Here is a 21297-nt window from a genome sequence, read left to right on the forward strand (position 1 = left end):
CTGTCTTAAGACAGCTGGGTTGAGTCGTTTAAAGTGCTCATGTACGGCTGGCCTTCACAAGATGGGAAGCCAGAAAGACATGCGCACTTAATACAGTGCAATACCAGCCCACCCTCCTCCCTGCTACTGTCAGTCAGCAGCAGTCCGCCCCATCCTGACATGTGGCTCGGAGTAGGGGATGGAAAATAAAATGGTAATAAGTTACCATTTTATTTTTCATCTTGAGGGCTTTGGGGGAGGGCAATTTAAGTGGGGCGACGCTCCTCCACTCCAACGGAAGAGCAGCTCCTGTGCATAAATGACAGACACCACCCATAATGGTGAGAAGGGCATTGCCGGATATATACGCAAGTGCCATTGCAATCATTCAGGGCGATAAATAAGCATGGTTTGGTTACTTTTATATGCTACAGGGGTCGCAGGGAAAATTGCAGGGATAGCAAAGTGAAGATGCAACCCCTACATGATATTCTTGCCTTCAGCCATTGTGTTTGACTTTCTTTGTAAGTGTTCTTAGATGAAACCACTCTTTAGGGTGATTACTCTCTAACAGATGCACTCCTTGATATAGATATATATCATATGTTTAATTCGTAAACTAAAGAGTGCCGGTGCCCAAAACTCTTCTTTGAAACACAGGGCTGATGCAATTAAATGTGCAGGCATGGAATGCCAAGGTTGTGTAATCCTAAATCGAGTGATGACCTCTTTAATCCACTTACACCCACTCCCTTTCCCTTCAGCTCACTTTTGCAGGTCCCTACTTTCTACATTTGTGATATTTTCCCCTCTTTTTCTTCCCTCTTCTTTTCCATTGTGTGTTTTTCCCTCTTTTGTTTGCGGTAAATGACTGATGCAGAAAAATAGGTGCTAGTCCCAAAAGTAAGTGCTCATGCCCCCACCCGCAACTACTGGCTCAAATTAAGCACTGTATATGTCATGGTGTCCCTAGTAGCAAAAACAGGTTTTATACTTCTCTATCAAGCTTGTGATGTCTTCTTAGTAGAATGGTCTAATTTAGGAAGTCCAACATACCTTGTTTTCTGAAATACTTACATTGAATATCTCTCACTACAGAATATATATGAACTCTTTTTTTAATCATATATTTCTCTTTTAAAGTCTGTTATCTGAGTATATTTTACAATTGTTGTATCCGCTTCTACAAGTTAACAATATTAATTCAATTAACCAATCAATCAGTCAATTAATCAATCATTCATTCTAGTTAAAATCACTGTGATTACAAAATTCCAGTTACCACAGGCATATGTACCAAAATGTGAAATCACTTTATTAGCTTGACAAACTGGCTAAAAAATGAATTGCAATCAATTACACCCGAGTGATTTTGAACAAGTAAACTACTTTTGCTACATCAGTCATACCAACTTTCCATCTTTTAGAAACGCAATTTCATTATTTAACTTCGGTCACACTTATGTTGTTCAGACTGCTCTTGTTATCAAAGGCTACGTATACTACAAGACAAATAAAAAGCAATATTCTGTGGCACATGATTTGCAAATATTTGAAACTGTTTTTCAGATAATCTTGCTTTTGTTTATTGATGGTTCACTAATGTGCATTTTTGATAAACAAACATTAGGACTGATGCAGATAGGCAACTAAGAACTTTCTTGATGCATTTTTTACTTTTTGTGGAGAGACCTTTTGCCATAAAATTCTGAAATAGAAAGAAAACAATATTTTACCTCTATAAGTATCTTAGCCATGCTCATATGGCGGTGCTGCTTTATGCTAACTTTACATCTGTTCCATTTCTTAACAGTTTGCAGTGGACTACCTACTACTGCGCGTGTCCGTGCTATTAACCATTTTAATATTGAGAGTTTTGCAAACTGCACCACGATCCAGGGAGATGTTATAATCCTTCCTGTTACACTAGCTGGGTAAGTAGAAAATATTTGTCAAGGTTCACTTTTTAAAATGTTTTATTTGAATTGACATTTTGTTGACATATTTGTTGTTTCTTTCCTGCATCAATGTAGTGATGGTTTTGAAAAAATTCCGCCTTTGGACCACGCTAAACTCAACTATTTTAAAAACGTAAAAGAAATAACAGGTCAGTATAAAGATATACACTTTTGCATAATGAACTGTATGGAAAATCAAAATCGGAAACACAGTGGAAGTAAAATGTGCAAAGACATGCTAAAAGAAAATTTGAATCCCTAAGAATAATTTTATTATAAAAGACGTTTTCTTCATAATATTTCCCTGTTATTATCTAGAGCCATTAGAATGTGTCTTTACTGAAGCAGCTCCAAGGTCTTGTAGCGCCTGGCTGGAAGGAGGCAGGCCGTCTCTAGCAGCTGTGGTGGGAGTAGAGTAGAGAAAATGGGGAAAGTAGGAGATCTGGTTGTATGATACAAGCACACATGCCTAAACAACACAGTTGGAACCCGACCGATTCTATACCAGGCATGCCTTTACCACGCATGCTTTTACAACGATTTTCGTTGTAAAGGCATGATTGCTAAAGGGATATGTGTGGTAAATTAGACACTCCAGCCACTCTGCCCTGTGCCTTAACACCTGATAAATCCCAGCCCCACAATCCACCTGCCCTAACCCTTAAAACTACCCCTGTCTCCTTACCCTGAGCCCTAACACTCGCCCCTGTCAAAAAACTACCCCGACCCCAGCCCCCTGCCCTGAGCCCTAAAACTGACACCAGCCCTGAAAACTCCCTCACCCTTAGGCCTACAAACCTGCAAACTGCCAAAAAACGACCCGACCCCAGCCCTGCACCCTGAGTCCTAAAGCTGACCCCAACCCCTGAAGACTGCACCTACCCCTACCCCCACCACCCTGAGCCCTAAAACCCAGCCCCAGCCCTTAAAACTACCCTGACCACCACCGCCCTGAGCCCTAAAACCCTGCCCCCTGCCAAAATAACTACCCCGATTCCCCACCCTGAGCCATAAAAGAGACCGCCAACCTCTAAAAACTACCACCAACACAGCCCCAGTCACACTTATAAGGTGTCTCAGAGTTTTCTCTCCCAATCCTTCCTGTTCCTCTCCACACCCATCCACATATCTAGACCGCAGACTGCCTTAACCACGCATATGCATGTTTAAAGCAGAGCGTGGTTTAGGCAATTGTTGTTCCACTTGCATGGAAACAGCACACATTGTAAATGCAGTTTCCCAGGAGATACAGAACAGTGGTTCTTAAACTTTTGACTTCTGCAGACCCCATTGAATCACAAGTGGAAGCTTGAGACCATATCAAACCATTTCTAAAATTTGGACCTCTTCAATAACATGCAAAAATTACACAAATAAGTACACACTATATGAACTTTCTTCTGCACCTATATGCTTAAATATGACACCAACTACACACTAGTATAGTACCCATATCACATTCACAAATCAATAAGTACTCATCTCAAATTAGAGCTCTCAGTGGTGGGACAGAAGTAGCAAACTGATTCACATTGCCCTCAGACAAACGCAAGAATGCAATCAAGCTTAGTATGGTCAAAGTGGGACACCATGCAGAATCGCTATGTCAGAAGGTGGCAAAGCAGTGATTTCCTGAAAGCTACAAGACCAGGTGCTCCTTATGCCAGAGTACATGCCTCCTATTGAAAAGTCGTACTCGGCCTGTGCAAGTAATTCAGCTCTGCTAAAAAGTGCAGGCTTGCCTCTTTCCCAATAAGAGGATTGTAGATTTGTGGAGCCTCTAAGTGCCTGCCATTGTGAAGCAGTAGATTGGATAACAATAAGCCGGGAAGAGCCCCTTGGGCAGTCTGCTAAAGTATAAACAATAAATCACTGAGCGATTAGAACACTGGTTCCCTGAGCATTTACATGCATTTGATGTGCTAGAAAATCTTAAAGAAATCAAACATGTTTTTAGTCAGAAGCTGATTTGTTAGATCAGGCCCTAGCATGTTTGAATAAGAACAGTGACTGTCCTCAACTTTTGATTAAAACGTTTTAAAAATGTTTCGGATACAGTAGACTTTAAGTAAGAATTATTGCTACTTGATGAAACTATTATCTACTTAGAAGCAGACATCTTTATACAATTGCTTCAGTAAAAATGCTCATGATTATTGACAGAAAATAATAACTAGAGGTCATATGGGATCACAGACCACCGGAATAGGTGCTGGAGACCCCTGGGGTCCAAGGCCCTCCGGTTAAGAAACTCTGATCTAGAAGTTTAATTGTTTTATGAAAACAGGACTGAGGTGCTTTTCTGAATAAATGTCTGGTGAACGGTTTCAAAAGTAAACTGGTAAGACTTTTAGCACTTCAAAACAAACCTGAGCTGATTGTGAAGTTGTTATAGTTTGAGGAATAGAGTGGTGTAAGCCCATTCTAGGCCCTTGAGCTAGGCGTATTTGTTTGCTGACAACTAGATCTGAGTTTGATTTGGTGAGTCTTTGGTCTGGTCCAAATGTCAGATGCATGTAGCCTTTTGTGATTGGTTGAAATAGTCTACTTTAGGCAACCTTAATCTTTGTATGGAATTTTTGTGCTCCATGTCTGATGGATTCAATGGCAAGTCCATTATCAATGATTGTTCTCAGGATTGTTTGCTCCAGCATATATATTTGTGTTAATTGTTTTAGGATGTTTCAGTGATCCAGTTATTTAACCTGTTACACACCCTTTATGCCTTACCAGTGCAATATTTCACCTGCATTCATTCACTTTTGCTGATAGTGTTTCTTTGTGTTCTTCCAAGATGGCTCAGATACTGTTGTTTGTCTTCTTCAAAGAATCCTGAGTAGATGGGGAGGTTCTCATGACCTCACAAAGTCATCTGATGTAGTAGGTAAACCTGATCAGAAATGGGTTGAATATTGTGTGGCTCTGCATTTTGCCACTGCAGAAGTGTAGTAAGTTTGTCCATTACTACTTTGAACTACCTTTCTTGTAAGAAAGAGGTAGCCTCTTGAGTGTCTGACCCATACCAATGTCAGGTTGCCTAGTGAATATCATAATGTTGTCTAGTGTGTCAGATATTCCAGTAGCAGGATGCATCTCACAATGACTAATGTCACAAGAGGATTGTTACATAAAAGAGCAAAATTCTGATAGGTAATAGATATTTTATTCAATTAATAACTTGCAGATACACTTATGTGTGTTTGCTCCATGCATTTGACACAAATTCTAAAACATATTATGGTATGGTACTTGCTTTTGTGTTGCACAAGGCCAAGTAGCGCTATGGATGGCAGTATTCAGATCTCTGTGTCCCATCATGCTGATTGGTGTCTTCCTTTCCGGATGTGCGTCACTGCCTGTTTGGTCTAGTTTATATGTTAGTGTTTAACTGTTTCATTATGCATATTGCCATCTCCCTGGCCCCATGGCGGTGCCTGCATCTTACTATCAAATTGTGAGTGTCAATATTTTCCATTCTGAGTGTCTGTTCGTCTCTACTTGTCCCTCTGTTCCAGGCCATCCATCCCCGGTTCAGTGCTTGTCCATGTTTCCAGATCCAGTATCTGTTTACATGTCTACCTGTCTTTGTTTCCCTGTTTCCTTGTCCCAGTGTATGCTTTATGCCCGCACACCTCAGTACCTTTAGTTTTTTAGATTGCAGCGTGCTTATTTATCTGTTCCAATGTGAGTACCTTCTAGCCTTAGTATCTGTTTTCCATTTAATTTCCATTTGTCTGTGCCTTCCATTCCCAGTGCCTGTATCTTCTCACCCGAGTGTCTATGCTTCCATGTCCCAATGCCCAGGCCTTCTCATTTTCTGATGACCCCCCTCTCTTAGTCCGTTTTTCCATGTTCCAGTTCCTTCATATCCCAGACACATTCTCTCTCTCTCTGTACCTGCATAAGTAACTGATTTCTCATGTCTCTAAACCGCTGTTTCTGTGTTTCCTTGCTCCAGTGTGAACTTCTCCCTGATCCATTGATTACAAGCACAAATGCCTGTACTTTCTGTGTCAATGTCCATGACTCACTATCCCAGTGCTCTTGTCTGTGTCTCTTTCCTAGTATCCATATCATTCAGATCTGAATCCCTGGCTTCCTGACCCTGTTCATGTTTCCTGCCCAAGTGTGTGTGTGCATGTCTGTCACAGTCCTGATCTCCTACTTTCAACGAGAGCTGCTTCACACTCCGGAGAAGTTGGCATAACCAGGCACCCAATCTTTTACCATCACACTTGTATCTTGTGGTGAAAATATAATACCCTTCTAATAAAGAATTAACAAAACAGCTGTAGGTACTGTGAGGTTTGAGCGCTGTTGTCAGTCCATTCGTCTGGGGCACTGAAGGGTCACCTTTGGTCAGATGTTCTCAGTGGCCATGGAGTCACACAGCAGCAGCAGTGGTGTAGAGACATTGTTGCACCATTAGCACAGGTATTGCGATCATCTGAGAGAAATCATGATATATCAATCAATCAATCCATTTGTAGAGCACACTACTCAGCCGTGAGGGTCTCAAGGCGCTGATGGGGGGGGGGGAGGGGTGCTGCTACTGCTCGAACAGCCAGGTCTTGAGAAGTCTCCTGAAGGTCAGCAGGTCCTGGGTCTGTCGCAGGTGGATGGGGAGGGTGTTCCATGTATTGGCGGCGAGGTGGGAGAATGATCTGCCGCCGGCGGTTGCTCATCGGATGCGGGGGATGGTGGCGAGGGCGAGTAGGTCACCTAATCCCCCCTCTAACCAGTGCCCCATGCCCAGCAAAATACCCACCATGCTTTTATACCTGAGAATGATGGTAAGCATTTTGATTTAAGGACAGCAAAAAACTCAACTGACTGTATTCCTGCTCAAATTCTCAGCCGCTGAAAACAGTGAAAAATAAATAACATCTGGAAAAAGCTAAATATGCATACAGAGTCAATGCTGATGCTGCAGATTGGTTTGGCTTAAATAAAGCTTTGTTGGTATTTTTAAGTACAGGATGTAATGATCGCATTAAAGCTGTTCATATACATCCATTGATGGTGTAGATCACCACCCAATGGCCGCTACAGCCATTAAGTGGGGAGCTAAGGTGCAAATGTATCACCACTTCTACTGGAGTAACTTGTCCAATATTCCTACTTAACACCAGGTAGCGAAGGGCTAATGGGGTCTTATACCCTCAACTTGGTTTAATTTGTCTGTTACTCTGTCATAAAGCCCGTTCTTGGCTCCACACTCTGACCAGTCACAGTGCCGCAACATAGTACCAACACATTCACACGGCACTCTGCAATATTGCTCCCCCAGCAAGCATACCCTGTGAAGTGTTAAGTTACCATGCTGAAATTCCAACCCTGTGATGTAGATTATAAAATCTAGCAAACACCACATAACGGACCACCCAGTAAAGATATTCAGTTACATGTATAATGTGGAAATCATCTTTCTACCATTCTGACTCATGGAGTACGAACAAGTGTATTCCAATGTATTTTTTAGGCACTTGTGGTCCTGACTGATACTTTGGCACCACTGAGGTGTATCCTCAAGGTCTCCAGGCAGTTATATCATACACAACAAAATCAATGTCCAGTGACATTTATCTTTCAAAAGAAGAAGATAGCTCTATTTACAGTCTGCAAAGCTAGGGCAGATAACAAAAAAAAAACAGAAGTCCAATCACTTGCTGGGACTAAGATCTGAGCAAAAATTTTATTCTAGTGCAATTTACACAAATTTCTGCCTGCAGTGTGATGGTTAGCCTGTATTTATTGATACTGGACTACATTGTCTCTAAAATCAGATTCCAATCCTCAGATAACCGACGTCTTTGAAAGAGGCACCTCAGGGGGAACAGCCACGCTACCTGCCTGCCAGACTGCAAAACACATGTAATGTGGTGGGCGGGCAGCAGTGACTCTTGGCGGTGCTGGGGCGCAGCAGTGGTGGGCCGCCTACCCCAGCACTGCCAAAAGCCGTAATCAGGCCCTTAGTGTTTAAGCACAGAAAACCTGAGCTAATTCTGAACAGGGGACTCAGAGTCTCCGGAAGGGGTGCTAATGGTCAACCAAGGGATAAATGTACTCAGTCAGTGTTCAGGGTGTCTACTGCCTGCGGTTCCATTGAGCAGTAGACTATGCATCACTCACAGCTCAAGCGACCACCTACTCTAGGCCTACATCAATAGCCAGGAAGCCAACATGTTCGCAGGAGATGGATTAACTCCTTTATATTTCTGATCTATGATGGTAATACATTTTAGGAGGCTAAATCTCAGTGATGCTAGATACAGTCGTGATTTTTGTGTTGTGGGGCCATGCAGTGGTCTGGTATGTGATCACTAGACTGAATGGCACCAACTGGGAATAAAAGAGCTGCCAGTATTCCGGCTAGGGTGTTACTGGTTGTTTAAACAGCAGTGTCTCAATGATCATAAATCATACGATGACGTTTCTAAAGAATCAGAGTTGAGCATGACAAGCCCTAGCCTAGTTCTATGGTGACAGAGCGGGAACCCCAGTATGCTTCTTAGCCTCAACAGAGACCCCAACAAAATCAAAATGAAATTCTCTGACCTTGCTCAAGCCGTAATCTCTGTACCCCCATGGATTATGGACCTAACTGTTCACTATGGCGTTTTAGGAAACGTAAACAAGTGCAGTCTTTTGATGACTTTGGATTGTACTTAACCACTTTATGATGCATCAGATAATCTTTCTTAAATTCATGCCTTTGATACTCATAGCTCCTGGACTGACTTGTACTTTAAGTCATTCCTCCTTGCCGGTATCAACTATTTCTTACATGCAGACTAACTAGATGTTTTCTAGAAAGAGCACTACAGCAGTGTTGCTTAATTTTCCTAGGCTTTGTCATAAGCCTTGGATGGCAGGGAACAGAAATATAGGGGTATCCTGATACCTGTAGCTCAATATCTTCTCAGCTGTTGTTGCTGATGTTCTGGGTGGTGTCAAGTTGAAAAAAGAACAGATTTCAGAGTCTATGTTTATCCAAAAATATCGAAACTGGGGGGAAGCTAGGACTCAGTCAGAGTGTAAGGTAACGTCAAAGTCAGTTTTTAGTGCCAACCAGTCCAAGGAGAAATGTTCAAGATATTTTCCCAGACTCAGTACACTTAAAGGTGTAGGAAGTGGCAAGGGGTAAAACAAGTACAGCCATTGTCCAGGAATCGTAAGGAGATTTGACCAATAACTGAGCATGTCAGGCATCCAAGCAGCACAAGTTTCCCCAACGGATTTAGCCGCACTGCAGTTATAGGGCAAAAATCAGACAGAGTGTCAATCACTACAAGGTCCCCAAGCCATCACCCTCAGGGTCAGTTTGCAGGACCTGGAAGTTAGAATGGGCTTAACTCTAATGCAGGGAGCTTCCATATAATACTACATGTCAAAGGCCTTGATCAGAGTACCATCCACAGAGCACGTACCATCGCACACACATAAAACTACCACATAGAAACACTCAGTCAGTAGTGGAGTACCCCGGATATGGGGTTCAAACAAAGTGTTGTTAGACAGCTCTCTCAGGAGTACATCTCCAGAATAACAGTGAGCTTCCACCAACTGTACATGCACCCATACCCTGATATAGAGGTGAAGTAGAAGCCCTCTACTATGGCTCGCAATACAGTCTGAAGGCCCCGCCAACCCACTAGAGCTTTGTTTTCAGCTCTAAGAGAAACAAAAGAATGTGAAGAGAATCAAAAATGTTGATACAACTGGCGGAAATCAGACGGTTAGTCAAGAGATGTGAGAAGGGCAGTATAGCACAACAGTCTGCACATTGAAATTACTTTTTTTCTGTATAGCTTCTTCTACCTAACCACTTGCACTCCATCAATACCATAGATTTCAATTGCCTTTAAAAGGCATTTTCTCAATTTGCCTTAATGCTGTAGGGAGGTAAAGACAGAAGAGTTTTTCCAGTGAGTGCCTTAGTTTTTTTTGCATTTTTATACAGTGCAAATGGTATTCAGACAAATTATCGAAACAAAAATATTGTGCCCAAAATATCGTGATATGGAAATATCATCTGCAAGAATATCGTTGTCAAAAATATCGATTTAATGTAAGTAATATTGATTTTGAAAACATCAAAGTTATCAATATCATTTACAAAAATGTAGGGGCTGATTATGATGTCGGGCGGTCCGCAGTGATGCAGTAGGTGGGGGTATCGGGCTGCGGGATGATCCGCTGCTGTTCTGATGTGCTCTTTGAGCGTGTCGGAGCATCAGAAATGCTCATGATCCCTTAATGACCCCGGAGCCAAAAATATTTTGGTTCTCACCACTCAGTTTTAACTTCACCACACTCTTTTTCCTAAATTAGCTTATTGTTTGCGCTGTTGTTTTCTCACTCCACTCACCGCATAAGGGACTAAAAAGGATCTCCTTTGTATACAGCCTCATCTTTACATATAACATCCCTGGACTCCTCCCTTACAGTGAGGGGGTTGTAGCCCTCGGTGGAACTAGGTTTTTCCATCTGGAGAAAGAACTCAATGATGAAGCATGTCACCTAGGGTGAGTGAGGGTTCCAGTCCTATAAAGGGATTTTTCCTAGTGGGAGTTTACCGTAACTAACCTCTGCCACTTGTGATCATTGTTCACTTTTAGACCCAGGATAGTTCTTTGTGTTTTTTAATAGTAAATTATACCCTGTGTAATGTAACAGTTTTCCTACAGTTGCATTGTGTGAAGTGGCAGTAGTATATGTTATCCCTCCTCAGTCGAACACTTTTCCTACTTTTGTATAAATTGTAGTGGGAATAGTATATGTATTAAATGTAAATTTGAATAGTTTATTTTATATTATTACAATTTAAATTATTTTGTTTTTGTATATTTAAAACTAATATTTATAATTATTGTTTTTAATGTTTTAAATATTTTTTGCAAATTGTCATTTTTTATGTTGTTTACTTTTTTATTTGTAATTGAAATGGCTTGTTTTCATTTTTTTGTATGTTATTGGGTATATATATATATTTATATATTATATATATCTATATGTGTATACATATATATTTTATATATATTTATTGTTAAATTATTACATTGTTTAAGAAAATTGCAAATTATAATATAAACCAAAATTATTAATTTCATATTACTTTTTTAATTAGCTATAAGTAAACACACACATATATATATATATATATACACATACACATATGTGTGTTTAACTTTTAAAAAATAATTATAATTGTTAGATTTAGTCAAATAAACACTAAATATGTTTTATTTTTATTATATGAATGGTATTATTTTATATTTACAATTTAAATTTATGTATATTTAAAAAATGATATTTTATACATTGATATTAGTGACAACAATATTTCCCTCCTATATTTTTGTACTTACTATTATAAGTATCGGTTCACAATATTTTCAACTTTGATATTTATGTCCCGATATTTTTGTAGCAGTATATTTTAGGAGGCGATATTTTGTCAGTGAACCGTGCAAATTCGACCCAAATGTATTGGAGTGCTTTTCATGGGCACCAGCTATTATTACACATGGTCGTATTAATCTGTGAGGCATGGTTATATTTAGTGATTCGCCCAGAATCACTGGATGTTGAGCGACATTGTTTCCCCAATTCCAAAGTTAGCAGTGCTGGCAGTAACACGACATGCTCTCACGTTCTGAGTAAAAAAGGGGCTAGGTTTGCGGTGGGAGGATAAAAGTTTACAAAATTTGTGGTGGGGGCCAAAAACTCTCCGTAAAGTTAATCTCTCAGCATCGCCAATTCTTTAATATAAGAACCCAGTGGTTCCATCTTTAATATTGTTGAGATTTTCCCTGCAAAAATGCAATATTTGACTTTAAAGTTCAAAGAAAAGCTCTTGTGGAGAATACTGAATGCAACTTAAATGTACTTACAGAACCCTGCAAAGTGTTTACCATGTTACTCACCTGATGTGTTGCAAATGTTGCTTATTTTGCCTCAACTCTCTGGCCCCTGCCCACCAGGTGTTTTTTAGTGACCCCCCCTCAAAGAATCACTAATGCTTTTTATATAGCTTAACACTCCTGCTTTGGTCTTGTTGACTACAGACCTGGAATGGATGGCAAAGTCCTGCTGGTGAGCTTCATGTCTGCTGTTTAAAGGAAAGTTGGACAGGGCACACATTGCTCCATACAACTACTCATATTTCTTCCCAGCAGTGGTTGTAAGGCTAATGGATTACATCTCATTTAGCATTAACTGTGCTCATGCTAATGTGTGCTTGAATATCTAAATGAGAGTTTTTATGATTCACCATGGACTTTTGAGTGCCTACATCTTAAGATGTTCCTATAAAAGTAAGCAAATGGAAACTTCCGAAAGAACATATTGATTATGGGGCATGGAGACCCCAAAGGTCACAAAGAGTTTCATTGGCACTAAACAGTCCACTGGCTGCTATTACACAGGGGTAATTTCTGACGCTTGCAATAAAGATGCAACAGCGTCTTCATACTAAACAGATTAAAATGATACTTCTCACAGATAAACAAGTTAAAATTGAGTCGTCTCCTAGGTATATCCAATCAAAAGATCTCACCTCATTGCTTAGTGTGTCGAATTAGGCTATAACTCTATTCTGACTTCATCTCTATGCTCTCTTTTCTTTCTTCTCTTTTAATCTTTTAAATTACTTGATTTACTTATTTTATATGCTAGATGTGGCTCGCAACATAATGACTTATTGAATGAGCATTATCAACATTGGAGTTTTCTTCTGCTACAAATTATTATGCTGTTGTACATTATACTTATTAACCAAATATAGGGACAATATATGCATCGTTTTTTCTTTCTTATAATTTCGACTTATGTTCTTGTGTTTATCAAAAACAATACAATTATATATCAAAATGACATAAACTGTATCAGTGATCAGGGTACATTCAGCCAGGCATGTTAGTAGAAAATTATCTCAGTGTGTACAAGTATTGTTTACAAGTCTATTCAGTTTAATTATAAATTCCCTATAAATGATGTACTTTTTTCAAAGTGTTGAGGGTAAAACATTTTTCTTTCATTATAGGATATTTGGCGATTCAGGCCTGGCCTGATAATGCAACTCATCTCCATGCTTTTGAAAACCTGGAAATTATCCGTGGTAGATCAAAGACTTCGTAAGTGAAACTAAATTCTGGTTTATCTTGGAACAGAGAAAGAAGGAATTTCTAGTTATCAAAGTTTATAGAAGGTTCTGAGTTATTTTTAATGTCAACTCATATAACTAACTCATATACTTGTTCAATACTTTTTGTGGTTTTTGTTTGATGGTGAATGAATAACTAAGGAAGATAGGTTGGTGATTAAGTGACTTCACTCTTTCACTCACAATGATTTAATCAATCCTCCATCACTAACCCTGTAGGCACATGTGTGTGTAGTAGGACCATACTGCAAAGATGACTAGAAATGTACATTCATCTTGCTGGCTTGAGCAAAGAAACCTCTTCATGTTATCTATCAGAGGTTAATGTAATATGGTGTGTAGATAGGGGCTTTCAGATACTTTCCAAAATGAGGAAGTGGGGGGAGAGGACCACTTATACCAGAATGTTGTTCATAGCTTTGTTGCATAACTTGAGAAGACTTCTTTTCTTGGCTTTTCTTGGCGCTTTGTGATTTCCAGTTTTGCTAGGACCTGACACAACCATCATATTTATAAACCATTTCTTTCAAAAGTTGTTCATACAAAATGAATATGACAAAAGGAATATCTAGATTCAAAATCTTTTCTCACGCTATTGCACATCTAATACACGGACAAATAACAGATTATATCTAGTAGTTAAAGCAAATATCAATAACACTTAGATCTTCATTATTTGTGATCTCAGGATACAAATATAGATAATCAATCAGGATTCATAGAGGGCTGCTTATCACCCATGGGAGTATCCAGGCACTGAGGGCGGGTAGAGCAAGAGCAGCTGCTGAGGGCTATCCATCGATCAACCAGGTCTTCGGGCCCTGAGCTCCTGCAGGGTTGAAGCTGTTCGGAGCTGGAGTGGGAGAGTGTTCCAGGACTTTGTAGGTAAGTGGGAAAACCATGACTGCCGCTCCTGTTTCTGTGGATGTTTGGAGTGTGAGCCAGGGAGAGAGATGCATAGCGCAGCTGTCTGACGGGCTGGTGGAAGTTAACTATATGGTTAAGGTAGGCTGGACCCTTGTTGTGGAGGGCCTTGTAGGCATGGATGAGTAGTTTGAACTGGCACTCTTTGTTGATGGGCAGCCAGTGTAGTGCTTTGAGGCAGGGGTAATGTGGGTTCACCTCTGCTGCATTCTGAATGGTCTGGAGCCTGTTTTGAAGTTCTGTGGTGATCCCCAAGTAAAGGGCATTGTCATAGTCCAGGCGGCTGGTAATGAGTGCCTGGGTGACTGTGCGTCTGGTCTTGCTGGGAAGCCATTTGAATATTTTCTTCAACATTCGTAAGATGAGGAAACATGATGATAAGATGGCATTTTTCTGACACATGTGGGACGCCGCAAATGATGTCTTTTGGGCCTTAGGAGAAAGGCGGGAGGCGGATGCTCTAGATTCTACCAATGAGAAAGGACGTAATCCATTTAAGGGCTTTCCCTTGCATTCCCATCTGATGGAGACCCTGTAGGATGGTCTAGTTGACACGGTGTCAAAGGCTTTGGAGAGGTCGAGCAGTATTAGGGCTGTGGTATCTCCCTTGTCTAGGAGAGCCCTGATATCATTGACTGTAATCAGAGCAGGTTCTGTGCTGTGATTTGAGAAGAATTCTGATTGGAAGGGGTTCAGGAGTTAGTTAGTTTCCAGATGATTGGTGAGTTGGATGTTAATTGCTTTCTCCAGGACTTTAGCTGGAAAAGGGAGCAGGGAAAATGGGCGGTAGTTTTTGAGTTCTTCAGGGTCTGCGGAGGTTTTTTTGAGGAACGGTTTGACCTCTGCGTGCTTCCAACCCGCTCGGAAGATGGCGGAGTTGATGGAAGTGCTGAGGATGGTGGTGAGTTCTTTGCTGATGGAGTTGTTCTCTAGGTTGAGCATATGGTGGGAGCGGGGATCTCTGGGTGCCTCTGAGTGGATGTGCTCATGATGGTGGCAGTGGACTGTGTGGAGAGAGGATCCAATGCAGTGATTGTGTCTAGATTGCGGTCGATGATGGAGGGGAGTCCGTTTATATCAGCAAGTGGTGGTTGAGGGTTGAAGTGTTCATAGAAGGTGGCGATTTTGCTATGGAAGAATTCTGCGAGAGAATCGCAGAGGTCCAGGAGGGTTGATGGAATGTTCGGTGGCTGTGGGTTTGTATACTTCTTTGATGTTGCAGAATAGTTCTTTGCTGTGGTTCGAGTTGGCTTCAAGGCGGGTGGCCAGGGCATTCTCCTTGGCATTTTTCAGTTGTTTGCGGTAGTTGTTGAGAGCTAATTTGAAATTTTCTCTGTCGGAAGGTGCTCTGCAGGAACGCCAGATCCTTTCCATATAAGCCATCATAACATTGTTTAAAATTAGATATAACATCTAAAATTATCTTACAGATATCCATACATTAAATTGGGTCTGCAAATCCATAATCTACATACATATTTTGACACCCAAAGAATCTTCATTTCATATTGGCCTATGAATGTATGAAGGGCCACTCTCATTTTGATTACATTCTGAGCACCAGATGCCACCCTAGGTTATTTGACAAAACATAATCAACTTGAAAACTCTGGGAAGGGGCCTGGGAAGATTTTAAAACTTTCTAGAACTTGGATGCTGATAACACCTCCACACTCAACATAATAGAAGAAAAGACTAAACCAACTAACTCTCCCATCAACTCAAGGCAGATAAAAAAAATTAATACCATGCCAAAGGCATTATAGGAGTCAAACACATAAAGTGAGCGCTGAGAGTGCTAATTTAAGACATGCAATCTGCCACAGTTTTGGATTACCTGTCCCTCAAATAGTTGAAAGCCGAATCAACAGTGAAAAATGATTGTTTTCCACTTTAATGGAATGTGATGCTTTTGGCTTGGAAGGAAAAAGCATTGGTTGACATCTCTAAAGTGATTACAGTGCATGACAGGACACTTCATAATAACATAGAAAAAGTAGAGTAACAACACAACAAGAGTAGAACAGGTCCTAAAAATATTCCAAAGAGAATACAAAACAACAACCACAGTACAATGCAATAACTTAATGCAATAATGCAGCACAAATCATAACAGCACCAAAAGCAACACAACATTTCAGCAACACAACAAAATGCAGCACAACTAATATGGCCAAATATTCTTGCCAAACGTAGCTTCCAAAACAAATCTGCTTTTACACTACAGACATGATAAAAGACGTTTGCATCAAGCACTCTATTATTTACCACCAAGAACGTATAACATGCTTTGTGATCCAGCTCGCTATCTCTTATATGTCGCTTCTTATTTAAGTCCCTCTGTATGTACAGCACTCATTGTTTTTAATGAAATTGGCACCATATAAATCCCACACATACAGATATACACATCACCTTACATAAATCACCAATTTTACTCTAATTTACCCATATTCCTCATAACATCATGTCTGGCCTTTACTTTAACTCATCTATCCTAACAATCTCATTTACTTCCATGCCAATTAGTTCAGCATCTAATATGTGATCCACCCACACCCTTATTAATGTGAGACAATCTTGCAGCGCCCAGTAAAGTGCAATATGCCCTGCCAAAGAACTGCCATTCAAACTACCATTTTGGTGTGTTGTGCTGTAAAATATATGTCATTGTTGAATAAATACCTATGAGAGTATTAAGGAAATGCACTAAAATTTGTACAAGTACTGTGAGAAAAATCATTATATTAGCCAGCTTAGGAGCTCAAAAGGAGCTTAAGTCAAATACAATATGGAAGATATGCTCATAACACAGAGTACAAAGCCTCTATCAACCATGTTTCACAATCATTCTATTAATCCTGTCTACCAAATATGTAGGCTATGGGTGAAAAAAAGCAGTTCAATGACAGCTTTTGGTTGCCCTGTTACAAAGATCAGTACAGAATGTAGTAACTGTTTTCAACCAGTTGCTCCATAAAGGAAGCTTCTCCGAATGAGAATAATAATTGTCAACTACCATCATGTGACTTTGACTCTGCCATATTTGAAGAGGTGGCAAGAAATGTAACACAAGTTTATCTAATAGCCTGTTTTGAAATGGATCAGTTTGCAATACAATGAACCTGGCTCACGAGTCCATAATACATTTGCAACCAATCACTCAGTCCTGAATAGCCAACTCACCCTTGTGGTCCACAGCTGGCAACAAGAAATCTGCCCCTTCTTGTAAGCAACATTTCAATGATGGATTTTATGCAGCATTTACATTCAGTTTTCTTTAAACATCTTAGCTAGAACACTTAACTGCAAGCTCATCAGACACTTTGACAAATAACTGTGCACTGTAAGAGTAGTTCCATCTACAGGGCCACTTGTTAACCAAAATCATCCAGATCAGCTCTTACATTGCCAACATTAGCCGCAACTTTTCTAATCAATACTAGACATTAACATCTCAATGTCCACCATCATAATCTGTTATTCTTCATCCTTCATCTCCTCACACATCATTCAAACGACCTCTTTCAATAAAATCTGCAGGCCTCCCTGTTATCTTTTCCACTTTAAATTTATACTCTAACATGGATGCAAGATTTAACTAACCTTGGAGTAGATGTTGTTAACACCACCCCCCACTCCCACCCATACCAATAGATCAGTAACAGTAGGTTGTGGTCTGCCTTTAAAAAACAAATTACCCCACAGATATTTGACAACTTAAACGAGATATTAAAATGAAAAAATGTATTGCTCTACCTTTAAACATTCCTCTGTATTTCATTTAAATTAGAGCACTGTAAGAAACAGGATTATTATTTGGGTTGGGGCGCCTGCACATGTTAAGTAATAATCATAACTCTTTTTAGGGTGAATCTTCTAAATCACTAAAGTAATTTAGATCGACCCCCTTGTAGCTATGGCACAGAAAAGATAGGCTTAACTTAGGGCAATGTATAAAGTATTTAATCAGTACTTAAACAATGATAAAGTTAAAACTCCAAGCAATAAAAACCCCAACCAAATTATAAAAACAGAGAAAATCCAGTAAAGAGAATGACTTATAAACAACAAGAAATCAAAAAAGGGGAACTTTAGATAAAAATAGCGCCAAAAAGTGCAAAGCGCCAAAAGTCGTCAATAGTCATGGCAGACCGGCAACTAGCTGAGGCTGGCTGAACTGATACACCAGGACGATTGGTCCCGGTGAATGTTCAAAAGTAAAAAAGTTGAAAAAGGGTTCAAACATACTCAACCAAAAAGGGACTTGTTATTTTTTTAGGCAAAAGCTGCGTCCCCATGGGACAAATATGAAATTGTAGCTGCAGGTTTGGATCTGCTGGTAGGATACCTGCCACAGGTTGGTCCTGCTAATACTTTGGACATTTTGAGGCTTTTGCTTGAAAAGGTGTCAAGGTCAAAAACCAAAAAGGGACTCTCATTTTTCTGAGATGCTGTAGCCTTTCAGGGATACAAATCTGAAATTCAGTCTGACGCTTTGAAACTGCAGGTCAGATACTTTTTAAGGTACATTTCTTTGGCTCTGGAGCAAAAGTTTTTAAAAGTTTCTAAACATTTTCCTGGTCCGCAAGCAAGCACCCACATGAGTGCACAAATAATCCCCCAGGACCTCAGGCAGGAGCACCTAGGTAGTCTTAGAGTGTCAGGCACAGGCCACCAACAAAGTCCAGTCCACGTTCCAGTAACCACTGGCCATCTGGGAATTGTAGGGAAAAGGTCTCTTGCAACTTGCTGTGTCCATGTAATCACACATGAAGTCAGCCAACTGATTCTTGAAGTCAACGTCTTTGTTCTGTGTACAAGTTGGAGTGTGTCATGTCCCTCAGAGTATCTCACATGTCACAGACAGCAGGTTCCTTGGGCTGCTTCTGTCCATGTGCTTTGGGGTGTCACTTTTGTGCCTGGCACCAGCTAGTGGATGGGATGAGTTCTGGGTTGTCCCTAACCAATGGGGTGCATGTTCCCCGGGGCAATCCTACCTACTTGTTCAGTAGTTCCTCTAGGGCTTACTGCAAACAGTACAAAATGTCATGTGTCATGGCATTTTCAAAATGCATAAGTCTTTGGCCACACTAAACCTGAGCTCTCATTTGTGGTTATGTAGGGGAATTCCCTATGGTAATCAATATTATCCTACCACGTCTCCCACTAATATCCAGTTTGAAGTAGGCACAGTGCCCGCAACAATCCCAGAGACAGACGTCTTGTAGTATAAAAGTAAAAAAGTTGAAAAAGGGTTCAAAGTCCTCGCCCAAAAAGGGACTTGTAATTTCTTTAATAAAAAGCTGCATACCCATGGGTCAAATCTGAAATTGTAGCTGCTGGTTTGGATCTGCTGGTCAGATCCCGCTGCAGGTTGGTCCTGCTAATGCTCTGGACATTTTGAGGTTTTTGCTAGAAAAGGCATCTAAGTCCATCCCAAAAAGGTACTGTCGTTTTTTTCTGAAATACTGGAGCCTTTCGGGGGAACAAATATGAAATTCAGTCTGACTCTGTGGAACTGCCGGTCAGGTACTTTTCAAGGTACATTCATTTGGCTCTGGAGAAAATGTTTTTAAAAGTTTCTAAGCTTTTACCTGGTCTGCAAGCAAGCACCCACATGAGTGCACATCTAATCCACCAGGACCTCAGGCAGGAGCATCTAGGTAGTCTTAAAGTGTCAGGCAGAAGCCACCAACAACGTGCAGTAAAAGTTCCAGGTACCACTAGTCATCTGGGAATTGTAGGGAAAAGGTCTCTTGCAAGTTGTTGTATACCTGTAGTCACACAGGAAGTCAGCCAACTGATTCTTGAAGTCCACTTCTTTGTTCTGTGTACAAGGTGGGGTATGTCATGTCCCTCAGAGTACCTCACATGTCACAAATAGCAGGTGTTGTGGGTTGCCTCTGTCCATGTGCCTTGGGGTGCCACTTTTATGCCTGGCACCGCTACTGGGTGGGGTGACTCCTGGGCAATCCCTAACCAATGGTGTGAATGTTCCCGGGGGCAACCCTACCCACTTTTTCAGCTATTCCTCTTTGCCTTACTGCAAACAGCCGAAAAATATCATGGGTCATGGCATTTTCAAGATGCCAAAAGTCTTTGGCCACACTAAGCCTGAGCTCTGATTTGTGTTGTGTAGGAGAATGCACAATGGAAACAATAGTGTCCTACAATATCTGCCACTAACATCCAGTTTGAAGTAGTCACTGTACCCACAACAATCCCAGTGACAGGCGTCCTGTAGTCCGAATGTAAAAAAGTTGAAAAAGGGTTCAAAGTCCTCACCCAGAAAGGGACTTGTAATTTCTTTAATAAAAAGCTGCATCCCCATGGGTCAAATCTGAAATTGTAGCTGCTGGTTTGTATCTGCTGGTCGGATACCTGCCGCAGGTTGATCCTGCTAATGTTCTGGACATTTCGAGGTTTTTGGTAGAAAAGGTGTCTAAGTCCCAAACCAAAAAGGGACTGTCTTTTTTTCTAAGATGCTGAAACCTTTCAGGGGTACATATCTGAAATTCAGTCTGATGCTGTGGAACTGCTGATACTCAGGTACTTCTCAAGGTACATTCCTTTGGCTCTGGAGCAAAAGTTTTCAAACATTTCTAAATTTTTTCCTGGTCCACAAGCAAGCACCTACATGAATGCACGTTTAATCCCCCAGGACCTCAAGCAGGAGCACAGGTAGTAGGTATCTTGGGTTGCCTCTATCATATGCCTTGGAGTGCCACTTTTATGCCTGTTACCAGATAGTGGGTGGGGTAATGCCTGGGCAGTCCCTAATCAATGAGGTAAATGTGCCCGGGAGCAGCCCTACCCACTTTTTCAGTAGTTCCTCTTTGCCTTACTGCAAACAGCGGTAATTTGTCATGGCATTTTAAAGATGCTGAACGTCTACGGCCACACTAAACTTGGGCTATGATTTGTGGCTGTGTAAGGGAGTGCACTATGGTAATCAGTAGTGTCCTACCACGGCTATCACTAACATCCAGTTTGAAGTAGGCACTGTACCCACAACAATGCCAGAGAGAGACATCCTGGAGGACAAAAGCAGGGTCCTTCAGCAACCAGACAGGGGAAACACAATAATTGTCACTGTATTCTGTTCTCTCCCTTTCAAGTGCACCAAAAGGTTACATGTGGCTCAATATACTTTTCAGCCTAGATTTGACACTGTGGTGTCAACAGAATGCTCGCAGCCACACTTCCCACCCCATATTCTATTGAGCTCAGATGAGTTATCCCATTCAGGTCAGCCAATTTTGTGCT

The 21297-nt window shown here is 40.8% G+C and overlaps 1 protein-coding gene across 1 annotated transcript in view; it reads left to right on the forward strand.

Moving 5' to 3' along the window:
• Positions 1-21297, forward strand: part of EGFR (epidermal growth factor receptor) — a 569017-nt gene that overhangs the window by 420288 nt on the left and 127432 nt on the right. The window contains exons 9-11 of the mRNA XM_085631553.1: positions 1793-1913; positions 2013-2086; positions 12985-13075. Of these exons, the coding sequence (XP_085487679.1) occupies positions 1793-1913; positions 2013-2086; positions 12985-13075 (286 nt within the window). The remainder of the gene's footprint in view (positions 1-1792; positions 1914-2012; positions 2087-12984; positions 13076-21297) is intronic.

The sequence above is a fragment of the Triturus cristatus genome, chromosome 10, assembly GCF_964204655.1.
Source record: "Triturus cristatus chromosome 10, aTriCri1.1, whole genome shotgun sequence".
Lineage (NCBI taxonomy): Eukaryota > Metazoa > Chordata > Amphibia > Caudata > Salamandridae > Triturus > Triturus cristatus.